Below are 25,983 nucleotides of genomic sequence, written 5' to 3'. Positions count from 1 at the left end.
AGATGGTTAAGAGTGGGCGATCCAGAATCTCTTTATTGTTGATGGAACAAATCTCTCTGATTGTTTGAATAGTCAGCACATAAAATAATGCTTATCGACAGCAGGATCAAACATCTAACATACTGGCAGGATAATATCTGCTACCATGAATATATTACCATCTATTTCTGTACATACCTAAACTATACTTAGTGTCTAATAAAATAAAATGATTTTTTAAATGACTAGAGTGTGGAAATCAGGCCTGTAAACAAAGTCAAGTCCTCGAAATCACACTTCATGGACTTACAGACAATGCCTTTTTTACTCTGTTAAAAAAGAATATAAAATATATTAAAAATGCATAAAATAGTTCCCCTACAATATGTGCCATTGTGTCTTTTGGCATGGGTTTATCAGTGAAATAAGAAACCTCTAAACTGAACGGGTCGCTTTAAATCATTACCACTATCACACCAATTAAGTTCAGTGTCACACTATTGCTGGCATACTGAGGTGAAAATAGCAAACTGCTGCTGTCTGGCGTCGTGCACACTCCTGGTGTGGGTGCCACATCTGTTTTCTACATGACCTTTATTACAAAACAAAGCCAAAGGCCAAATCAGAGCAGCATTTTTTGTCTTTTCATAATAGGTTGGCAATATAACAAAAGAATAACAATATGATTTTTCATTAAAAAAAGGACTGTACTTTATCACATTTAACACTGAGGTAATCTGACATGATTATTGATTAAAATATAACCTTTTCCACATAATCCACAAAAATGTCAGCAGAAATCAATAGAGCTGACAGACGCTGCTACTCAAATCCAAGTCCTTGTGGGGTGTTGTTTTTTTTGATCAAAAATCACTATTGCACATCACAATATTACACATCAAATATGTTCCTGAGTGTCTCATGGGTCCAAATATACACGTAAAACACACTTTAATATATGGAGCTGTTCTCCCAATAGTGATGAAAAACTCTACAACTATTGTCAGCTTTTATAAAATACATAAAAGAGGGTCAAGCCCTTGAAACTTTTATTACTGGGCAGACAGTTAAGTCCTTGGCGTTCAGATTTAGCTTTCAGACTTGGGTCTGTGTCTGCCTGTGAGAGGCTCCAGCTCTACGATATGGTCTCTGGAGCCCCTGTTCAGCTCAACCACTCTTGGGACGACAGTGGACCAACGATCTGTTGGAGTAGAGATGAGAAATTATATTTGTTAGTTGATTTTTCAAACGTACATTTCCATGTATTAGGGATGTGCATCTCAAATAACTGGGGCTGATGCTATAAGCATCTCAATGCATAGCCAATGCATCTAATAATTATATATAAATAAACTGATTTTTACCAATGCAAATATGTTAGAAACAATGCATTGCGATACAAATACCAACTTGTACCCGATGCACATTTTTTAAAATTCATGCATCGCATCGTTAACTTTTATGCTGATGCACCGATGCAAATCAGTGAATCTTACCATCCCTACTGTGTATGTATTTTGTCCTAGTACCTTGCAAAATAGCTTCCAAGACTATTCGAGAACTTTTAGTCTTACTACTACAAACTTTTGTGTTTAATCTAATGTATGACCTGCCACTTATTCAAAATTGTGAACTTAACTAGCAATTTCTGAGTGAGAATTGTTTTTGCACCAATTTTTTTCTGTGTAATTTTGGAAAATTTGTGCCCAACAGTCATAAAGCATTTTTTAATTCTAAAAAAGCATTTGTTTAGGGATTTATCTATGCAGCACAGCGGCTGTGAAAAATCATGTCTGCTCATTTACCGACCTCTTCGAAGGCCTCGGCCACCTTGTGTCTGCTCGTAATGGTCTTTCTGACCTGGATCCTCATTTATGATCCCCAGATTTTGATTCCAGTGGGACCACTTGACCTCGTCCACTCTAAAAAGCGTTGTAAAGGATTTGAAAGTGAAAGTAAAGTGACATGTGGCCAAGTATGGTAACCCATACTCGGAAATAGGCTGTTATTTAATAAATGAGTAGCGGATATCTTGTAGTTCTACCTGAAGCACCAGCGTTTGTCTGGCGTCCCATCCAAGCCCCTGCCCACAGTAACCATCTCTCCAGCACGGAAAGACTTCCGCAGACACACAGGGAAGGACCGCTCGATGTCCAGGATAGTAGTTGCCCACTGATGCAAACAAAAGGAAAATGACATGTTAGAGAGGAAAGCCATTTATAACCAGTGAATACTGAGGTAAAAGCTTTAGACAGAAGTTAACAAAAAAAACTGAAGTGAAGTGTCAGATGTGCACCAAAGTAAACCACTGAAACAAAAACGCAAAGGAATAGTTCACCCAAAAACTGTCATCGTTCACTTTCTCACACACATCATTCCAACCCAGTTTTTTATTTTTCTCTCTCTCTCTCTATTTTTGTTTCAAGAAAACACAAAAGGACATTCTTCTACAATTAATATGTATGAAAATAAGCGTTGGGAAAATTACTTTGGAAATGTAATCGGTTACAGATTACAAGTTACCATATTTCAATTACTTTATTAATGTAACTGATTACATTTGATTACTTTTCTAAATTTCTAACAAATGTTTTCAAATGTTAATCAGTTTGAAACATTTAAAGCAGTCAGGGTTAACCTTACAGATTACTGTCAGACTTTCAAAATCCTTCATCACTTGAAATAAGATTATAAAAATGTTATTTGAAAGCACAACCACCACAAAATCAGACTTTAGCACCTCTTTTTACTTTGAGATCAGTTTAAATACAGATTTAAAATCATAAGATATAGTTTAATAGCTATGATACTGTTTTTGAAATCAAATCTTTACATAGCTATGACAGGCACTGAAAACTAACAATGCTTTGGAAAAAACAGTTCATCTTTAAAAAATAAAGCATGTACATAAATCCAAATAGGAAATAAATCTCGAATAAGTTCGAAAAAATGTTTAGAGCAGTCAATGCAATTCAGGAAAGAAATCAATCAAATCTGTATGTGTGTGAAAATATTCAGATGTAACCCCCTTTGTATGCATTAACATTTTCATAATTTAATTTCACATTTGGTTACACTTTATTTTAAGGTGTCCTTGTTGCAGTGTAACTATATATTTAAGTACTGAGTAATATTAATTAACTACATGTACGTACTTTATGGTTAGGGTTAGGATTAGGGTTTGGCTTAGGGTTACTTGCATGTAATTATGCATAATTAATTGCTATTATAACAGTAAGTACATGTAATGTGTAACAAGGACACCTCACATTGTTTCTCAGTAACTGTAACAGATTACAGTTATACTTATTTTGTAAATAATTTACGTAATTCCATTACATGTAACTAGTTTTTCCCCAACACTAATTATAATTCATACAGCCAAAAAGGATATAGACAAAGGCGAATGGAGGTTTTATGATACTTTTATGTATGAATTGGCATTTAATGTTGCTACCTGGAAAATAAAATCTCTGACATTCTGCGTTACATCCCGTGCTTAACAGAAGCTATTAAAATAAATGGGGTTGAAATGACATCAAGAAGTTACATTTTTGGTCAAATGACTTTAACCTTTTTACTATCTATAACAGACTGCCACATTTGACCTTTTGTATAGCCCTCACTCACCTGCAGTTTCCAGATCTGCTTGCTCTCTTTGGACACCTGTCCCACTGTCTCCCCCATCAAAGCAATTAACATGTTGAGTAACAGGACGAAGGTGAGAATAATGTAGGTGACTAGGAGAATGAGGAAGACGACAGGATACTGTGCGCCTTTCAACATGTCGTCCAGCTCTCCAATGCCTATGGTCAGCTTAAACAGGGCCAACAGAAATTCACTGAAGGTGTTTGTATCTCGGCATTCTGGGTATTTAGGGCAGGTACCATTACATACACTCTTTTCAGGGCAGATTTTCAGCAGTGACACTAACGCTGGAGCAGAATACAAAACAAAATAGTCAGAGTCATTCATTCCGGCAAATGCTTCCATAAAATACCAATAATTGAACTATTATTACTAGAATACCTGATGCATAGCCGATCATGAAGAGCACGTAGACCAGCAGGAACCGGAACAAATCTTTGATGAGGATCTGAAAGAAATACCCAAATTGAAGACAGAAAGGTAAACGGAATGGTCTCTTACTTGCATTGATAATATAAGAAGAAAGCAGACCAGCAAGGATGCTAATTATTTTAAGTGTTTTATGTAGTTTCTAGTAGCAGTGTATACCGTTAGGATTGTAGTCATTACTGGAAACAGCAGCTTGTTATACACTTAACTACGAAGACATGCTGTTTAACAAGCAGGACGATCAAGAACATCATTGTATGAATACATATTAAAAATATCATTAGGATATTAAGTAAAGATCATGTTCCATGAAGATATTTTTAAATTTTGTCCTACTGTAAATATATTAAAACTTAATTTTTGATTAGTAATATGCATTGCTAAGAATTTCATTTGGACAAATTTAAAGGCAATTTTTTCAGTGTTTAGATTTTTTTGCACCCTCAGATTCCAGATTTGAAATAGTTGTATCTCGGCCAAATATTGTCCTTATTTATTCAGCTTTCAGATGATGTATAAATCTAAAAAATTGACACTTATAACTGGTTTTGTGGTCCAGGGTCACAAATAGTGATTTGTTTTACTGACAAGCCAGCCAGTAAAATCATTCATAAAGACAGGTGAAGAGAAAAAAAGTAAAGAAAACATATCCCGATCAAAGACCTAAACCTGCTCTTTTCATACCTTTTGAATCATGATGCTGTAAGTTCCAGTGAGTTTAAGGCCTCTGGTAAAATAGAGGGTGTTCATCCAACCTAATACTAGAGCAAACACCATCACACACACGTAGGCCTCGATCCCTGACAGATACAGCGCTGCACTCACCAGCACCAACACGGAGTAGCTGAAGCTATGGAAACACAAGGGATTGGTCAACAGGTAATGTACTCGTCATCAACATACTTCAACTATTAAGGTTACCAATTGCTTTAGGTTACCGACGACTAATTGTCAGTTCAAAATTGATAACTTAACATGCTGTGGCCTCTGGCTATTTTCATATTTTGTACTTGTGAAGGTTACAGAACGTCTTATTTGCGGAGTTTCAATATGTAAGATTTGCTTTTCAAATGCAAAATGCCTCACTGGTTTAGCAATGCCATATATTAATTATAATTAACATAAACATATCGGTGAACCGCAGTCATCTTTGCTTGGATCGTGCTGTTTTTATGCAAGGAGATTAACTATTAAAACATGCCAAAAAAGGGTTCTGGAATTAATTAGACGGCTCAATTAAAAAGAGGGAGAAAATCGCCTTAGGGAAAGACATGGAGAGTAAAGGAAGACACAAAGAATGGGACCGAGTGTCTTACTAGAGAAGTTGAAAGGATCCATCAATAAATAAAGAATTCACCCCCGGGCACTTCTTCAGGAAAAGGTCCTTAATCTAAATCAGGGGAGAAAACCAAGAAATGCTGCTAAAGGCTTTTAGTGATGGCTAAGGAGGAAAGGTAGGGAAAGAAAGAGTGATTTTGTGTACTAAAACATACAATCTTTCAGCAAGCTCAGATGGAAGTGTGATCTTATACATTAAAGTAGTATTAAAAATTATTGGTTGTTGTGTAGCTTACATTTGTTGCGAAGAAAAAGACTCCAGAAGCCACGGTTATGATCTCGCCTGCCAAACGCACCTTGTCTTCTGTAGAGTTGTAGGCGTAAGGGGGCTGTGTGGGTATAAGATTCAGGAATCAACTACAGACCTGTTCATTCCCAGAAAGCATCTCATGAACTCTCTTTCATGCAGGAGGAACTATTACTCTGTATTTTAAAACACCCACATGTACACTATCGTTCAAATGTATGGGGTTAAGTGTCTTATGTTCACCAAGGTTGCATTTATTCCATCAAAAATATAATAAGACAGTAACATTGTGAAATATTATTACAATTTTAAAAGCTTTTCTATTTCAAATAATTTTTTTAAAATGTAATTTATTAATGGGATGGCAAAGCTGAATTTTCAGCATCATTACTCCAGTCTTCAGTGTCACATGATCCTTTAGAGATCATACTAATATAATGATTTGCTACTCAAGAAACATTGAAAATAAGAAGAAATATTTAAATCAGTTGTGTTGCTCTTTCAAACATCTTTTATTTCAAATAGAAATCTTCTGAAATATAATGTAGTATAAAAAATTCTTACTGATCCAAAACTTTTGAACAGAGCTGTATCAGAAAACTATTCATAGAAAAAATGAATAGCTCAATATACTCGCTGGACAAATATGTAGCGTGTTTTAGCCTGATTTAAGCCTAAAGAAGCTGAATTTAATTCTAATCCCATTGTTTTTGTCATTTGATTGGTGAATTGACATATACTGCCAAACGTAATCTTCACCAACCGTTTTAGAGAGTTCAGTCGTTCAAGATGTACTCGTCTGATTGGAAACTATGGAGCAAAGCCAAGATGGCTGCTGAGCAAACTGACTTGCCTTAAAAGGATTTAGACTGTACTCACTGTACCCGTGGATGGGCGATAGTAGGCCACAAGAGTGAAGATGATCATGGTGGCAAGGTAGGAAAACACACTGATGTAGAAGGTCACAGCGGCAAACTTTTGCCACTTGGCCCTCAGCAGCTCGTTTATGGGTTCCACCGCCAACATCTCATGGCGATTCTGCATAATCAACATAATGAAGAGAGTTTTTGGCTGTATTTTTACACCATTTCTATAAATGCTTTTCTAAACATTCACAACAAATTATTCATTCAATCATTCACCTTGCGCTGTTCAGGTCTGCAAGGCCTCTAATCTCATTTGACAAAATATGGAGTGCTATACAGAACACAGTCTATCTCCCTCACTTCCTTTTGTCTACAAGTTCACCTCAATCCTGCTGTTGTAGACGAGTATCTCCAGAACAGAGACTTCCTCTCCGCAGGTATCCAGTGAAGACAGATCATACAGGTTGGAGTATACGGGTCCATAAACCCAGTCCTTAAATTTCCGGGAAAGATGTCGAGCCTCCTCATCTTTTATCTCTCTTCGGATGATGTGCTGGAACACCTGTGGAAAAAACAACAACATTTCATTTTAGTTTGCTCCGCCATTTCCTATCACACTTTCCTAATGCATGTTCCTAAAGCTGGCATAAGGCAATCTCCTACCCCAATTTTACCCAGCTTGGCAGCCATCATAAGAGGGGACATGTTATCATTGTTGAGTACGTTCTCCAAGTTGCAGTCTGGGTAGAGTTTGGCACATTTAATGAGCAGCAAGTCGTACATCTTAGTGACGAAACGCGTGTTGTCCCGAGTGTTGTCAGCGATATGGACCAGGGCGTGCAGGACTGTGTTTCCCCTCGAGTCCTGCCTCCGCAGATCTGCTGCCTTGTGGCTGTTCTCGGTCAGGTAATGCACCATATCTGGTTGGTTGGTACAAGCTGCGAGTGAGAGAGGCAGCTCACCTGTGCAATGAGAAAGAGACTATCAATTTCAGTTGTCAATTTGTTTCAATTGAAGAAAAAAAAAATCATTATAACAACATTTGTTTACACTTTATTTTAAAGTGTCCTTGTTTCAGTGTAATTATCTATTTAAGTACTGTGTAATATTAATTAACTACATGTTCTTACTATATGGTTAGGGTTTGGCTTAGGGTTTCTTGCATGTAATTATGCATAATTTATTGTTATTATAATAGTAAGTACATGTAATGTGTAACAAAGAGTTTCGGGTTAAAAAAAATATTAATACTTGTATTCAGCAAGGATGCAATAAGTTGATCAAACGTGACAATAAATGGATTTAGAATGTTACAAAATAATTCTATTCCAAATAAATGCCGTTCTTTTAAAAGTTTTATTTATCAAATAATCCTGAAAAATAATGTATCATGGTTCCACAGAAATATTCAACATTGATACTAATAAAAAATGTTTCTTGTACATCAAATCAGCATATTAGAATCATTTCTGAAGAATCATGTGACACTGAGGACTAGAGTAATGGCTTCTAAAAAGCCAGCATTGCCATCACAGGAAGAAATTACATTTTAAAATATATTAAAGGGATAGTTCACCCAAAAAAGAAAATTGTGTCATTAATTACTCCCCCTTGTGTCGTTCCAAACCCGTAATTCGTTCATCTTCGGAACACAAATTAAGATATTTTTTATGAATTCCGAGAGCTCTCTGACCCTCCATAGACAGCAAGGGTACTACCACGATCAACGCACAGAAACGTAGCAAGGGCATCAATAAAATAATCCACGTGACATCAGTGGTTCAACTGTAATTTTACAAAGCTACGAGAATACTTTTTGTGTGCAAACTACAAAAATAACTACTTTATTCAACAATTCTTCACCCTGGCGCCATTTTGGAGAGTATTCGCTGAATGTAAACAAAGTATGCTGTTCTGTGTCAGCCGCACCACGTGGATATGTTGTTTTCGTTCAGATCAAAGCATGTGCATACGTTGTGATACTCTCCAAAATGGCGCCAGAGCGAGACGAATTGTTAAATAAAGTAGTTATTTTTGGTTTCTTTGCGCACAAAACGTATTTTCAAAGCTTTGTAAAATTACGGGTAAACCACTGATGTCACATGGACTATTTTATCGATGTCCTTGCTATGTTTCTGGACCTTGATCGTGTTAGGATTACGTGTTACAGCTTTCCTGTAGCTCAAATAGTAGAGCATGGCGCTAGCAACGCCAAGGTCATGGGTTCGATTCCCAGGGAAAGCAAGAGCTGATAAAATGTAAAAACTGTAACTTGAATGCAATGTAAGTCGCTTTGAATAAAAGCATCTGCTAAATGCATAAATGTAGGACCCTTGCTGTCTATAGAGGGTCAGAAAGCTCTCGGAATTCATCAAAAATATCTTAATTTGTGTTCCAAAGATGAACGAAGGTCTTACGGGTTTGGAACAACATGAGGAAGAGTAATTAATGACAGAGTTTTCATTTTTGGGTGAACTAACCCTTTAAGATTTTAAATTGTAATGTGTCACAATATTACTGTTTTTACAGGCTTGGTGAACATGAGACTTCTTAATTAAAAAAAATCTAGACCATCATTGTGGTTTATGCTGGTTTGGACATTGAACATCATGGTCCGATAAATCAGGTTGCAAAAGGAAGTCTTGCTGGTTAAGCTAGTTAAAAAGCCTGATGAGGACTAGCATCCAAAAAAAAAAAAAAACTGCAACCACCTGCCATCTTCTGTAGGATTTCTGCCCAGCCATTAGACTCCAACCTCCAGAAGCCCCTTTTATCTATCATTTGCCTTTACTACACACCACGATGAAGAAATACAATTAGCCACTAAAAGTCAATCAGTCCTTTGCAGGGCTCTCATGACAAATGCTCTTTGATCTAAATGTCACTATTTGTATCCAGTACTCAATTAGTGCTCGTCTCACGAGAACCATCTCAAACAGGGAAACCAAACAGAGAGCCTTGAGAGTGAGCTGTTGCCAGGGGTGACAGATTATTTTCATGTCACTTCTTATAGAAACGCTTCGCTCTCATTGATTTGCACGCGCTCAGAGAGCGGTTAGTGTGACTGCTAAATCACATTAGCTGTCAGTGCTCACAGGTTCACGCTCACATCACCGGGAAGCTCCGCGGCGAATGACTCCCTTCGTGCTCAGATCAGGAGGGATTAAACACTGACAGCCGTGTCTAATACAAATGAAAATAATTTACAGGTGAATAAAAGAGAGATGGAGACTCCTGGCAGAGCACCAGAAAAGATCATCCTATTCTGTCATCCTTGGATTATTTTAAAATAGTTTTGCATCTTTCAATCAGTTCCAAAGCAGACGTCTTGTTTTGGGTAGAGATCGACCGATATATCGATTTACCGATATTTTTCCCGATATTTAAGCATTTTTCCATAATCGAATATCGGTTTTGTAATATCGGATTCCCCGATAAACACCGCCATCTTGTGGACGTTTTCAGAATTGCGCGCAGGATCGCAATTGCAGCGCATCTGAGGGGAGACGAGACAGCAACGGCGTGCAGGTACTTGATTTGCTGTAGTTAGTAAACTATTTAATATTACAGGCATTAATGCACAAATTAGATGTATTACATAAATGCCTGATATGTAGTTTAAATGCAACTTGGCTCTAAGAAATATGATAAATAAGATACTCTGTCAAGCCCTGTCCCTATAAAGATAGGCTATAACTTTGCCTGAAATAACACAGCCATGAATTAGCACATGGTGGAAATAAAAGCGCTGAATTTAATTCTCTCTGTGGTCTATTAGTCTCCTGAAGTCGGAGTCACATAGATAATCCGTCAAGTCCTCTCCCAATAAAGACGTAACTTTGCATGAATTAAATAATACAGCCATGAATGATTGCATGTTGGAAAGAAAAGCATTGAATGTAATTCTCTCTCTGTTGTCTATATGCTCATCATTAGTCTCGTGAAGCCGCTTTCATATTGCAGTTCACTCAGCGGTTGATGTTCAAGAAATGCTCAGCACGGCCACCGCATGTAACTTTTAACAAGATTCACTTTTTTGAAGCACCCTAAATTGTATTAACACTTACTATATAACCATTATTTCGTTTATAAACATCTAAATTAATACAACTCTATGGAAATTAATTATTTATTATCTCCGCGATCGATCGCAGTTTGAGTAGCCTATAGTTCTGTGTAAAGGCATATAAACCGCGCTGTCAGCAGCATAATTTAGAGCATGCCAGTTGAGAAATGCAATAAAATACAATGCTTGTTATACTCCAATATTCCAGAGAATATTATTCCGTGAATTAACATTATCCAGTGAATTATTCTTCACTCTTTATCCTATTAAACAGCTTATAAACCTAGGCTACTAAAACTGTAGTTAAAAATGAAGTTGATATGACTCCTTTCCTTTATTTTCTCCATTTGAAAACATTAGACTTTCTATGTTCATTTTGCTTGCTGCTAATATTAGTGTTGCTGCTAAAGCTTTTTATAAATAAAATGTTTTTTTATTGTTGTAATACGAAGATTAAATTGAACATGACAGGGCTCTAGACTGCGACCAAAATGGTAATCGTTTGCGAGTTAAAATTTGACGTGGTCGCATTTGTACGAGTGCCAGGTCTGCGCTGCTCCAAAGCGTCTGCTTCATACAGCGCGCGCTGCCAGCCGCAGCACATTATAGCAGGAGTCAGATTTCACTGATCACGTGAAGAGAGGTGCTTTCAGCCGAGCGCTTAGTGGGTAGAGCCTGGTTTATACCCGCCGCGTCAGCACGAGCGTGAAGGTGCGCGTCGCGGATGGAGCGCAACGGATGGATTTGTTTTCAAACTAAAGTAAAAGACCGCTTCTTAAACCAGAGAAGGTGAACGTGGTGGTATTCTTGTAGAAAAAACTCCTGTCAGCTACAGCCAGTTTAGTTTTACTTTTCTTTTTGTTTTCGTTTTGAGAAGCTTGTTATCTTTGCTGTTTACCTCAGGTTATGCTATGGAGGCTTTCCTTAATTAAAAAAAAATATATATTAATATTTATTTGCTTCCTCAGAGTTTGCTAAACATTCTGTAATATACTAGGTATATAGTACAGCATGTGGTGTGTCCTATGCCATGCCTCGTCTTATTCGTTTTTGTTGATAAATGTTATGTAAGAGTTTGTCATTGTCAATGTACTGTTTTATTGTTGTTGCGCTTTTTAATTAAGAATAACAATGAATCCATCTTTTGTTTTAGTCTTAAAAAGTTAAAGGTGTATAGATATAAGCAAAACAGACAATGATCTTTTCTTGTAAAATGTGACACCAAGATCGCAAATTTGAAAGTGAAAGCGCACGAAAAAAGGAATTCCTGTTCACAAAATTTAAATCACAAATAATACAGATGAAAAAGAACGAGTTGAATGTTGAAAACTTTCGTTACCATATAACTATAAACTATGATAAAAGTTCATTAGCATGCATTGATTAATCAAATGTTGTAGCAAAAACAAAAAACAAATTGCAACCAAATTATGTGCTCGTGCGCAAAAGTGAGATCAGTGGGAAGAATGAGTCTAGCCCTGCGTGAAAGACTGCTAATTCTCAAAACATTTTTTGTTAAGATGACTGAAAGGAGGAAAAACCAAAGTGAAGTATGGACTTACTTCACGCAGTCATTTATTTACTTTATAACAGTAAATAAATATCGGTTCTGCATATCGGTTATCGGGCACATAGACATGCAAATAATTGGTATCGGTATCGGTTATAAAAAATCAATATCGGTCGATCACTAGTTTTGGGGTTTAACATTTGTGAGATGTAAATGAGGCTCATGAATAGGGAACTCAAATTCTCAGCTTGATTTTAAAATCACGGCTTTGTAACCTCTAACATCCTGTGAGGATAAACTAATTAGAATATTTGACATGACAAAAGAAATGTAGGGGCAGGACTTACACACATTATCCAAAGATGACACTTCAGAAGTAAAGCAAAGCTTACATTTTGATGAAAAATGACAGACTTTTTCTTTGGAATAACCTGCACCAATAAATCATGCCCAATAGCGCGTAGAAGCATGCATCGAAGGGATAGTTCACCCAAAAAAGAAAACCTTGTCATTATTTACTCACCCAAACCCATTGACCTCCATAGTATTTTTTGTCAATACATCAGAAGTTCATAGGGAAACAAAACGGTTTAGTTTCCAACATTCTTCAGAATATCTGTTTTTGTGTTCCACAGAATGCACGTGGGTTTGGAACATCATGAGGATGAGCGTTTTAAGGTGGACTATCCCTTTAAGAAAGTCAATTTTCACTCAGCTGTAGTAACACATCTCATTAACAGGGGGCAGAATGTGTTTAGGCAGATGAGAGGAAACTTTTCTAGTATACTTCAGACCATCATCAGGCCTCCAAATATAAGACCCTTGTACTGTATTTCCGTTGCAAACACAGAGGCTCCATTCACTCTCTTCCACTTGTTTTATTTGTGACATAATGTCTTGTTGGTTTTCCTCTGAGCTACAGAAACCTTTTTACTCACAGCTAAACATTTAATGAATGTAAACTGTGTGATGCATCTCACATTTGCCAACTAAAGAGAGGTTTTTTGGAAAAAGCAAAGTTAATCACCTGATGTTACTATGGCAAACACTGGGCCAAAATGCATTGGTTATTCATTGGCAAAGTTATGATAAAAAGCAATATTATTATAAATGATATATTATTACAATTTAAAATGATGTCATTCATTTCTGTAATGGCAAAGCTGAATTTTCAGCAGCCATTAGTGTCACATGATCCTTCAGAAATCATTATAATATGCTGATTTGATTCTCAAGAAATATTTTCCATTATCAATGCTGAAAACGGTTGTACCGTTTAATATTTATGTGGAAACGGTGCAGAACTTTTGATAAATAAAGCAAACAATTTTTATCTTTTTTTTACATTATGCATGTATTTACACTTGTCACTTTTGATCAATTTAATGCTTGTTAAATAAAAGTACATTATTCGTTTCTTTCAACAAAAAAAAAAAAAATTGACTGACCCCGAAGTGACTGATAAAACAGGAAATGGAGCTTCCCACACATAACTTTGGCAGTTAAAGGCATGTTGTAATGAGGTTAAAAGCATTCGATATATGAATGAAGATTTATGACTGAAACTATAGCAGATTCATATCCTACACAATACACTGAAAATCCCCTCATATTCTCAGTACATTAAACATTAATAACTGGTTGGATTCCTTATCACTCACAATAAAGATGATTTAAACCTTTACAAAACTAGCATCAACAAACTCACCAAAGTAGAAGTATCCACCCTCCTCTCTGGGCTGAAAGAATCGGCCCCTGGCCTGAGCATGAACATCAGCACCATTCTCCACCAGAAGCTCCACGTACTGCTTGCATCGTCGCTCTATGGCGATATGCAGTGCCGTCTGACCTACGGACACACCACATTTATATTATAGATGAAGATGCCAGTATCAGTAAGAAGCAGTTCATCACGTGATAATGAATTGACCTTAACATCCAAACCAAAGCGCTCTGTAACGTTACAGGAAAACTGATATCTATGATACATCTTATCAGACAAAGCAGAGGGAACCGGCATAATATTATTAGATACTATCAACTTATCTTACACAAGAGGAAGTATTGCAATATGAAAATTAGGCAATCCGGCTCATATTGTGTCTAGAGCCTGTAGTTTTATAATGAGTGTTTGTGAGAGAGCTCTATAGGACACAAACACGTTTTGTTCTCTCTCTGCTACTTTTGTTCTTATTTTAGATTACAGAAAACACTCATTTTTTACAAGAATATTCGGCTTGCCTGTTTTCTCGTTTAGCTTCTGATTTGCTTTAGCTATTAACATTCATGTTTAGCAGTGACCCATGTGTCATCAGTTTGAACAGACCGCTACCCTCTGTCCAAATTTACAAAACAATTAGGTTTCATATTTCATGTGTGCATGAAAGTACATCACCAGTGCACGGTAATAACATCTGTCCTTGTGACTGTGACTAACACTCTTATATTACTGATGGAAACTTTCTTTCTTTCTATTGTCCACAGATTTAACAGAATAATAAAGGTTGCCTAAACTTAAAGTCTAAGTTTAAGGAAGCAATTTATCATATACTTGGCTGAACTAAGAAGAAAGGAATCATCTTAAATGACTTGCTTTTAGTGGTTCAGTGTATTTGCATGCTTTTTGGTAGTGGGTCTACATGAGGAAATCTACTGAAATCAAACTGAACCAATGTGTGAATGATTGTTTCCTGAGGAAATGAGAGGCAGACTACACAACGTCTGCTGCAAGGACATTATTATGTATTTGGAGAACTATGACTTCCCGGTATTAATAATGCTGCTCTTACAAACCATGTACAAGTCAAAGATTACAACGGAATAAAAATAAAAATTAGGTTTAAACAAAACCATAAAAAATACTTTTTTCGGTGGTTAGAAAGTTCAAAGAAACAGCATTTATTTGAAATAAAAATCTTTTGTAGCAATGTAAAAGACTTTACTGTCACTTTTAATCAATTTCATGCGTACTTACTGAAGAAAAGCATCAATTTCTTTAAAACCACAAACTTCTGAACAGCAGTGTATATAAATATTTGAACATATTTGATCATTTATTTGGAATATTTTGCCACTTTAATTGACATGGAAAAAAAGAAGAGATAACATGAGCCAGACTTGAATTTGTCACCCTCAGGAGCTCTGAGCTGCTAGGTTTCAGCACTGAAAACTGTGATGCAAAACATTCAGCATTTTTTTGTATCAGAGGGAAAGTTATGAAGTGCATCGGGTGTGGCACTGGCAAATTCAAATACCCTAAACAGGCCACAGAGGAACAGCGTTAAATTGAGCAGTGCTTGTGAGGACTCTTTGTACTGAACAGGGTGGGGACTGCTGGAAACCCAACACTAACTCTGGGGTAACTTCTCTAACATTGAGCTCAATCAGAAGCACACATGAAGCTCCACCTTCCTGCTCAGATTTCATGAACCTGCTCAGGGTTGCCCAAGAAGCTGCCGTTCACAGATTTTGGAAACATTTCAGACAAATGATGCTTGAAAACTGGTTCTGACGTCTGAATCTGGTCGGTCTTTAGTGGTTGGAGGACTCACCCCTATAATACACATCTCTGAAGGGCGTGTTGATGAACTCTCTGAGGTTTCCTGTCTGGTCGGCAATGTCCACCAACGCAGGAATGGTGTCGTTCTGACCACTGTGCAGGTTCAGAAGTGCTTTTGGTAGGCAAGTCTTCCCTGTAGAAGGTTCTAGAGAAAGTCCAGGAAAGAACATCTGTTATCAGCTACAGTTTTACATTTTATTAAGAAAATTTGAGTCTGTCCCAAGTCTTCTATGGGATTATATTTGGCTTTTTTTAATCATCCAGCAAGTGCAAATTTTGAGTCTGGTTACTTAGAAAAGCAATAAAGAGAAAATGTGCACATAAAAGTTTAATAATTAATCTGAAGTATGAAAGTAATAGTAATGTTTGCTGCCTTTCTTTCATAAAGGTATATTGATAAATCCTGATTCACACATGGATCAAGTGAGATTTTTTTTCATTATTTATATTTAGCCAGGGTTATCTGTTTGATCCCCTCATTCCATTTGTGACAGTTTGCTGTGATTTCTTACTGCTCTTTGTTAAAAGTTTGCTTGAGCCTTTGAGGCAGGAAGCAGAAATATACGACCCCACCTTGCAGGATCACATCAGCTGATATAATAGAATTTCCTTTGCTAAACGAAAAAGGCACAACAGGGACACGACCCTGTTGATTCTCAAGTGTAATATAGGAGGGCTTTGTCTTTTTAATAAAAAAGTGGGATCGTTATTAAGGAAAGCAACATGTCCTAATAATAGTCTTTACTCTAGTAAAACGGTCAAGAACATCGTAGTTCAATCATTCTCTATTTACACTCAGTGCTGTTTGCTCAGAGTCTAAACCATTCCCAGAATGCACCTTTGAACTCCTCATCAGTCAGCCTCTTTTCATTTGACTGAAGATACTGCAGGAGACCATCCAGAGCTTTTCTATTTGCTCGAGATACGGCTTCAAACAACAGCCAGCGGTTGAAGACTTTAAGAACAGGGGGATCCGGGGATCCATCGTCACATGACATCTCAACCTCGGCCTTCCTGCAGGGGGAAACATACACTTTCAGAGGAACTTTAAAGATTATGACTATTTAAAAGTGCACCAAGTATCTTTATGTTTCACTGTCCCAAACTGACTCAAGACACGGCTGGTTGTGATGTAAGACTGCTTCCTTAATGATGGGATTGGCTTATCTTAACATTTTTAAGCCACTTACAAAAGTTAAAGGATTAGTTCACTTTTAAAAAAACTTTTGCTGATAATTTACTCACCCCCATGTCATCCAAGATGTCCATGTCTTTCTTTCTTCAGTCGAAAAGAAATTAAAGTTTTTGATGAAAACATTTCTCCATATAATGGACTTCAATGGGACCCAAACGGTTCAAGGTCCAAATGACAGTTTCAGTGCAGCTTCAAAGGGCTTTAAACGATACCAGACGATGAATAAGGGTCTTATCTAGCGAAACGATCGGTCACTTCAAAAATAAATAAAAAAATTTAAGTTTTATAAGCACAAATGCTCGCCTTGCTCTGTTCTGTGATGCGCGTTCGTGACGTCACGTAATGCGCAATGACGTGGAAAAGGTCACGGTTGACTTAGGCGGAAGTACCGAGTCAGTGTTTACAAATGTGCGGAAGGGGGACCATATACACATATTCAAATGTCTTTGTGTCAGTTTATCGTTTAAAATGCCCATTTCGTGTGTGTATCCTGGGTGTTTTAATATTAAAAAGCCTACTGACTCGGTACTTCCGCCTACCTCATCCGTGACCTTTTCCACGTAATTGTGTATTACGTGACGTCACGAACGCGCATCACAGAACAGAGCAAGGCGAGCATTTGTGCTTATAAAACTTCAACTTTTTTATTTCTTTTTGAAATGACCGATCGTTTCACTAGATAAGACCCTCATTCATCATCTGGTATCGTTTAAAGCCCTTTGAAGCTGCACTGAAACTGTCATTTGGACCTTGAACCGTTTGGGTCCCATTGAAGTCCATTATATGGAGAAATGTTTTCATCAAAAACCTTAATTTCTTTTCGACTGAAGAAAGAAAGACATGGACATCTTGGATGACATGGGGGTGAGTAAATTATCAGCAAAAGTTTTTTTAAAAGTGAACTAATCCTTTAATGATCACTTACACCCTTTTTTTGAAGAAACATTACTTGTTGCACCTTTGAACATTTAACAAATATAAAACTGTACAGAGTATTCACGAAAACGTTGAGGTGTAGCGGATGAGCTGTAATGGAACCACCCTACCTGGCTTGAATTTTACCATAGCCAAGTCCTAATAGACTATGAAAAAACTCCCACAAATAAGTCTATGTACTGAGGAAAAACTGACTGCCTAACAGACCTCAACATAAACATTACCCCAAAAGCATTCATGGAAACAACAACAGACATTCATTTGCCCCACTGTGCATGATCAAGACTGTCCACAGCATGGAGCATAATACATGCAAAAGAGACACTTCATTGTCTGTATAACATTCAGAGAAGATCTGACCACAGTCTCACCACAATTAAAGCAATATTTTTTTATATTCTGACCTGTAAAGAACTTTAAGCTGCATTGTTTTATGTACAGTATGAAAGGTGCTATACAAGTAAATATTTAGGACTATTAACAACCTCAAAACATCACAATTGTGAAACGTTCCAAAGAGTGATTATTTCATAATAAGCAGTCCTCAAACCACAGTCTGCACTTTATCACCCAGTAAACAACATGTCCCTCTCTGTTTTCAGATTCCAGAAGGTAACTGTATACACTTGAATGATTTTTATTGGTTTTGGCAGTGGCTCACTTGCTATGCTAAACACATACCCAAAGAATATTAACAACTTTGTATTTCTTTAAGTGTAAAAGAAAGATGGTATGTAAAATGTTATATTAGAAATACATATTATATTATATTTCATTACATTACATTATATATTAAAAATAAACCAATAAATATAATAAATATACCAAAAATATTTATTTATTTTTCAGTGCACTAAAGTGATCTTGAGCCAGTAATCAACATGATTTATTGCATGGAAAACAGCAACTTTTAAAAAGTTTAAAGAGTTGAAATCATATAAATGACCAGCAGAAGAACTTATCTGAGAGGGCGAGAGGTTATATACATGTACAGAGTTATATACAGAGCTTAGTGCATGTGTTTGGCAAGTTTGCATTCTGACATTTTCCTGATCTCATTCCCCCCATTTCATCATCTCCTGTACCCTTTCCACTACTGAATCAATAAAAGTGGCGCAAATATAAAACAAAATCACATGAGAAGCTATGTCTCTCACCCTCGTGGAAGCTTCTTCCTGCGCTTTTTCTGGTTGTTGATCTCCCTACATGTGCCGTAGTCAAACAGGGAGTCCATAGGTGCTTTCTTCGGCCCAGGTGCCACTGGATACTCAGACATGGTGGACTCAAGAAGGTCCATGGGGTTAGGAACTCCCTTCTTAAAGGCCCCTGGGAACCTTATTCGCGAGTTCTGCTTGTTATCATTCTGTTGTCCAGGTCGAGCTGAATCCTGGGCTGGCTGTGACCCATCATCATTGTCCAGAAGTTCTGCCAGTGAAGACATGGGGAAGTTGGGATCCCCGTCTGCTGAAATGTCCTTACCCTCTGACAGGTCCTCAGCAGCAGTCCCGGATGGTGAGGAGACGGAGTTTGACTCTGTCATAGCCAGACGATAACGCTTTAGTAGAGTGGAAGCAGACAAACCCTGCTGGAAAGTCAAAAATGGATTGAGTGGACTTTAAGTACAAAAAAAACAATTACTCTGGAATGTACTCTAGACTTCAAAAGTTAATTATTTAAATGGAAAGTAATTAAAATTGCAGCTAGGCAACTATCTAAACCAATACGTAAGACTTAATTTGATGCTTGCTTAATGGAACTTGTACAGGGCTTTGGAAACAATCTAAAAATATACAGTAACTTAAAGTGGTCAAAGTTCGTTTCCCCAACTGTAGGCTAATTAATTAGTATTCTTGAAACTTTATAATTTGCTCTTCTGGTCTGATTAGATCAATTATATAGCAGGAGCAGGTATAACTGGAAATAGCATTGCTGCTTCCAGGAAGTGTTCTGTGTTTGTTCCTTTAAATGTTGTTTTTAACAAATGTTAATGAGATGGGATACAGTACTGCCTTGCCACTGTTGCCTTCTGGCTTGCTCATTTGGGATCTGAAAGATATTTAAAAAAATGTATTGATATGACCGCACTGACTGGCACTATCGTTGTCTTTAGAGCGGCTTTACAGCTGAAGAGCATCTTGCAATGTCAACACTGACTCGAGTCAACACCAAACTGACTCAAACTGAATAATGACATGCCCTTGGTAAAACTACTTATGGCTGAACTGAACTCGTTTCAAAAACTTATTTTCTCCAGCATTTTTTTACAGCAGAACCGGAATCGTCTCTATAGTTATTTCCATAACTGATTCTGCTAATTTCTCTTTAAAGCTGCTTTGACACAATCCGTATTGTATAAACGCTATAGAAATAAAAGTGTCTTGAGATTCTGTCTCTGTTTTCACCTTCAACAAATCCACTTCAGCAACTAAACACAGAAAACTCTGCAGGAGAGATGCATTCCAGAAACAAAAACAGTCCTGGAATCTGCACTTGACTGTGAAATCCAGGAAACAGTTTATTCCTGAATGAACAAGAAAAATGAAGATACATAGCAGAAATAAGGCTCTTTATCCTTTATCCTGCTGGTACTACTAGACAACCTTATGACCCAGGATTTCCTCTCTCTCTCTCCCAATAGTGTTTAATAAGTTCAATTGCGTCTGCTTCTTTTGTTTTTGACAGGGATCTTTCTTCCTCCAGCAGAGTCAAGGATACTTGCTTGTGTCCTGACTTTCATTAGCAGTTCTCTATTACTTTGTTGCTACATTACTTTGTAATTTCAGCTTCTTTTTCAGTGTAGCCTGATGGAATCGTTTTAATAAATGTTCTATTTTATTAATACATTTTGTGTATGACCACTTTTAAATTGCAGTCAAGAATGAGTTGGATGTAACAGCTTAAAGACACTTTCAAGACACCGACTGCAATCAGACCGATGGCTTTTTCTTCTTTCTTACGTTGTATGTATGTAAGAGTTGGTATCGCCAGTGAGGACTCTTACCAAACATCTGCTGTAACTTTGGGCTGTTAATCAAAAACATTTCTGACCTTCTGAAAGCCTTAATCAATTTTGCAAGACACTTTTGCACTGCAATGACGGCTTGAAGAAAATTTGAAGTCAGGCTTGGACATAATTAAATAGAAATACATAGGCTACTTACTTCAGTCATTTCTTTGTATGCTACGTGCACTTCCTCAATGCCAAATTACTCCTCCGGGGAGCTGGAAAGTGTCAGGAGGTCTGCAGGGACACAAACAAACCTGGAGGGGGGAAATAAAACAATACCAGCGTTTACAGAAGACAACTGTCAAACTGGAACTCAACAAGAACCATGTTGTAAGATCCATGTCCCACAATATTCCCGAGGCTTCTGAAACCATTCAGTCATTTACACCTGGTTCATATTTGCTGTTTATGTAAACAAGTAAGCACATTGTGAAATGCTGTCAGCCCACATGCAGCTCTGAGAGTTCATTTGTGTACTGTGGATTTGTCTATCCTAGTTCATTGTTTTCTGCCCCACCCTGTGGGAAGTCGTGGCCTAATGGTTAGAGAGTCGGACTCGTAATCGAAAGGTTGCGAGTTCGAGCCCCCGGCCGGCAGGAATTGTAGGTGGGGGAGGGAATGTCCAGCGCTCTCTCCACCCTCAATACCACGACTGAGGTGCCCTTGAACCCCCAACTGCTCCCCGGGCGCCGCAGCATGGCTGCCCACTGCTCCGGGTGTGTGTTCACGGTGTGTGTGTGTGTGTGTGTGTGTGTGTGTGTGTGCATTTGTTCACTACTCACTGCTGTGTGTGTGCACTTGGATGGGTTAAACGCAGAGCACCAATTTCGAGTATGGGTCACCATACTTGACAATACGTCACGACTTATATTCTTGGATTTCGGTTTTAATTTGTTACATGTGTTCTGAACTGATTTTGACAGCCTGGTACTGTTGTTGTGAACCTGCATTGTACCTTGGATTGGGTTTGTTTTTAATTATGTGTATGAATTTCAATCCTAATCCAGTATCTGAATAAACATAAGTACTGTAATTCGAAACCATATGATAAGTCCCACTACAGACAGGTGAACAAATATTAAATGTGTGAATTCAAGGCCAGCAATTCAAAAAGAAAGACATTAAGAATCATGAATCATATAATGGTGCCCATGCATGTAATGTTTTGAACCAAGCCACTTCGTCACAGCTAAAAAAAAAACACCTCTCTATTCACCCCAGATATCCCCTCCACACATCCCACTCTAGTCCCTTTGTCCACATGTCACAATCCATCGTGGGATTCATCTCAGTCCTAAACTGATTCTCTCATTTCCCAGAACAGGCATGACTAACACCAACACTCCTCTGTTCTATTCTCTTCCCAGTTTGAAGGGAACTTCCTCCTGATTGCATCTAAGTACAGTTAAATCTGAACTCCTGAGACAATGGATGATGACGACATCAAAGAACCACTATTGCTGATGTTACATTTAATTACAGTGCTGCTTAAAACACTGCATTCAAAAGTAAAAACTCTATCATTTTGTTTCGAAACTGAGTTTCTTGCTTTTGTGGAATACGAAAGAAGACATTTTACAGAATGTTCACGCTGCTCTTTTCCATACAACCAAAGTATACAGTGACAAAGGGTAGACAACCACTCAAAATGAATAAAAGCACCAGGGTCAATCAAGAGGTCCAATGAAAGCTGCTCAACTTTCTTTTTATGTCTAAACAACAAGAATGTTCAAAAACTGGAAAAGTGAAAAATTTAAAATCAACCAAAAGTATCATATTTGTTGGTATAGACTATCTTTGTGATATTTTTTATGTATTTTTTTTTTTTTTTGTAAAAAAAAAAGAAAAAAATCCCTGGATGCTATATACTTTTGTATGAACAGAGCAGCGTGGACATTCAGAAAAAATATCAACTTTTGTGTTCTGCATATGATAGAGAGTCATATGGTTTGGAATGACATGAGGTTTAGGGTTAGGCAATGATTGAAATTAACTCATGATTTGGCAATATAGGACAGTGTCATCTTCCAGGTTTTGTTTTTTTTCCGGATTCTCCATGAGCTCATCGCCACCATAACAATCACTGGTCCTGTTCAGGCATGTCTGAGACGCTCCACAACTCCTCTGAGAGAAAGTTTAGGAGTAATCCCCAACAATGTATACTTATTTTAGAATGAATGACAAATTCTCAAATTTTAGGCTGGAATATACTAGGGTTGCAAAAAGGAGGACAATTTTTAGAAACTTACAAAACTTTTTGTGAATTTTTGGAAACTTTTGGACATTTTTCGTCCCCTTTTCAACCCTAGAATACACTACATGACTTTTACCCAGATTTTGGCCCCGAATTACAGTCTGGACAAGATGACAGTTGTCACAAGTCAGAGCCAGCCTGCAGATTTTGAGCAGTTGGAGTTGGCAGAGTTCAAAGAAAACTGTGTAGTGTATAATGGGCACAGGTTTTTTTAGCTTCAGACTTTTATTCCATTCAATCGTAGGATATCATCAAACACCTTTGATATTTTTAGCCGCTTTTAAAACACATTGTTTTCATTTGTCATGCATCTCCTAGCAAGGTGCATGCTTCTCTGTGAGTTTCTTGTGTTCGGAATTACTTTTACTTATATAAAATAAATCCAAATCAACCAACTTTACAATTTTTGGACCACTTAAGATGGACTGACCCAGCTTGAAATATAGCCTATTTAGATGTATGGACAATCTTTGTGTCTGGGTGATAGGTATATAATGCCTATATTGTAGGCATTTCAAAAGTCTTGTATTGTATTCCAGCCTTACATTTACATTTAGCAGACGCTTTTATCCAAAGCGACTTACAAAAGAGGACAATGGAGGTAATCAAAATCAACAAAACAGCAATGATATGCAAGTGCTAATAAAGACTACACCACTGATACTGAAGGTTTTTATCACTCTTTCCCCAAACGTTCAGTATGAAAGTTTTCATCTGCCCCTCATGTTTGCTTAAGCGGATGGTGGAAATCTAGCACAAGCCCCCACAGTTACTGCCCCTGGCCTGGCAAGCACTACCCAAATACTGGCTACAGCAGCACCTCTGCTTTGACCGGACTCCAATACAGTCCATTATCACCACAGAGAGTGAAAGCAGAACAGTGGAAGTTTTGATAAGCTGTGGTAACATGGAAGTGCGATGGACTAATCATATTGTGTTTTGGGAATTGGAGAGTGAGGTGGTGGTGCATCAGACCATGTAACTGGAAGACCTAGTGAGAAATGTAACAGATGTGAAAAAGGCCTATCTACATAGAATAGCATAAGATAACAACTGGAAATGACAGACTCCATCTCCGTGCTCCCAGAGGAAGATCTACGCTTCCTTTTCCATGGCATAAGGTCTCCAAAGAGCCAAACAGCTGGGATGAGGTTGTGGGAAAAATGAACGTAAGTCAAAGAGCATTCAGTGTTGGTTCTTCTGACAGGTCACCCACAGTTCTGAGCTAATGAGATGACTGTAAAACATTTAAATTTGAGAAGCAAATAACAAAACAGATCTGTGCATGTCAAACAGGTTCTATGTTGATACAGACAACAATATGACTAGGAAATAATCAGGTATAGCGTCAAGAGGAAGTTGTTACTTTTTCAATTCTAAATGGTTCTAAACTGTTTCATTTTGATTTTAAATTCCCCAACATTCCAACAAAACAGCTATAAAACTATATCACAAGTCATGGATTGGAAAAGTTGCTCACCTGTAAAAAACAAATGCACTGCTAGACGTTTCTTCTTCTTAGATGTAGAATCAGTAGTTATTCCGTTTATGAGGTCAAATTCGTCCATTTATTCCTCAGGTAGGATCCGTACAGCTCTTTAGGTAAACTTTGGAAACGGCTTCATCGTTCCTCCTGGGTGTTTCATACCGACAATGGGACAGAAGGACTGCAGAAGCAGTTTTGATTCCACTGAATGGAAACCTGTAGAAATGAGCGTTAACTTCGGGGTAGGGACCTCTTCATTCAGAGCCGTAGACGTAAGAGACAGGGATCATTTTACACAACCAAACACAATCTCCACAGTCTAACTTATGAACTTGAGCCATTTCACTTAGAAAGCCTTGTAGACAAACTAAATACTTCACTGCTTCATATAAGGTGTTTCATAACAGGTATGACCGGTTTGGTTCATTTACATTGCTAAGCTTTTTGTTATGGATGGCGTTTACATCCAAAATGTTGGGAATGGCGTCCTCTGGTGTTCTCCTGAAGGAGCAGCTTAAGAGACCGTCTCGTTTTTAAGAGGCTAATAATGGCCAACTCATATTTGTTTTCAATATTAGTGTCATTATAAAGACACCTTGGCCCGGTTTCACAAACGGGGCTTAGCTTAAGCCAGGACTCGGCCTTAGTTAAATTAAGATTTTTAAGCAACTTTTACAAAAATGCCTTAGAAGAAAACATTAGGGTGTGCATCTTGACACAGAACAATGACACTGACAAGATAAGATATGTCAGAGCAAGATATATTCAGTTGAGACAGCTCAAACATGCATTTTAAGCCTCGTCTGTGAAACCAGGGGCTATAATAATTTATTAAACACTATTATCAAAATAAATACTTTGCACGTTTTTAGTTACAGTATATCTTTTTACTTCCCTCTTCTTTGAATTCAGTTCAGATTAATGTGTATATCAGGCTGGACTGGGACAAAAAATCCCACCACTTCTGTATATATACACTACCAGTCAAAAGTTTTTGAACAATAAGATTTTTAATATTTTTTAAAGAATTTGTGCTCACCAAGCCTGCATTTATTTGATGCTAAATACAGAAAAAGCAGTAATATTGTGAAATATTTTTACTATTTAAAATAATAATATTTGTTAAAATGTAATTTATTCTTGTGATTTCAAAGCTGAATTTTCAGCATCATTACTCCAGTCACAAGATCCTTCAGAAATCATTCAAATATTCTGATTTGCTGCTCAAAAAACATTTATTATTAATATTATTATGTTGAAAGCTGAGTAGAATTTTTTTCAGATTTTTTTTTGATTAACAGAAAGTTCAGAAGAACAGCATTTATCTGTAATACAAATCTTTTGTAACAATATAAACGTCTTTATCATCATTTTTGATCAATTTAAAGCATCCTTGCTAAATAAAAGTATTAACTTCTATAATCCCCCCCCCCCCCCCATTCAAGCTTTTGAATGGTATAGTG

The 25,983-nt window shown here is 37.3% G+C and overlaps 1 protein-coding gene across 1 annotated transcript; it reads right to left on the bottom strand.

The window, feature by feature from the left end:
* LOC306871244 (transient receptor potential cation channel subfamily V member 4-like) lies at positions 1–24,931 on the bottom strand. Its single transcript, XM_079419038.1, has 17 exons — positions 24,515–24,931; positions 20,935–21,034; positions 18,931–19,358; positions 16,481–16,656; positions 15,635–15,787; positions 13,792–13,932; positions 7,171–7,469; positions 6,890–7,069; positions 6,521–6,679; positions 5,631–5,723; positions 5,373–5,446; positions 4,741–4,906; positions 4,009–4,075; positions 3,610–3,914; positions 2,024–2,151; positions 1,789–1,901; positions 1–1,180 (listed from the first exon to the last, which is right to left on the bottom strand). Exons 2-17 carry the CDS (start codon positions 20,941–20,943, stop codon positions 1,068–1,070), a joined length of 2,604 nt encoding a protein of 867 aa, XP_079275164.1. The 5' UTR covers positions 20,944–21,034; positions 24,515–24,931; the 3' UTR covers positions 1–1,067.
* Between the last annotated feature and the right edge of the window lie 1,052 nt (positions 24,932–25,983).

The sequence above is a fragment of the Barbus barbus genome (genome assembly GCF_936440315.1).
Source record: "Barbus barbus genome assembly, chromosome: 6".
Taxonomy (NCBI): domain Eukaryota; kingdom Metazoa; phylum Chordata; class Actinopteri; order Cypriniformes; family Cyprinidae; genus Barbus; species Barbus barbus.
The sequence above is the reverse complement of the archived record's forward strand: the minus strand, read 5'-3'. Positions and strand labels throughout refer to the sequence as shown.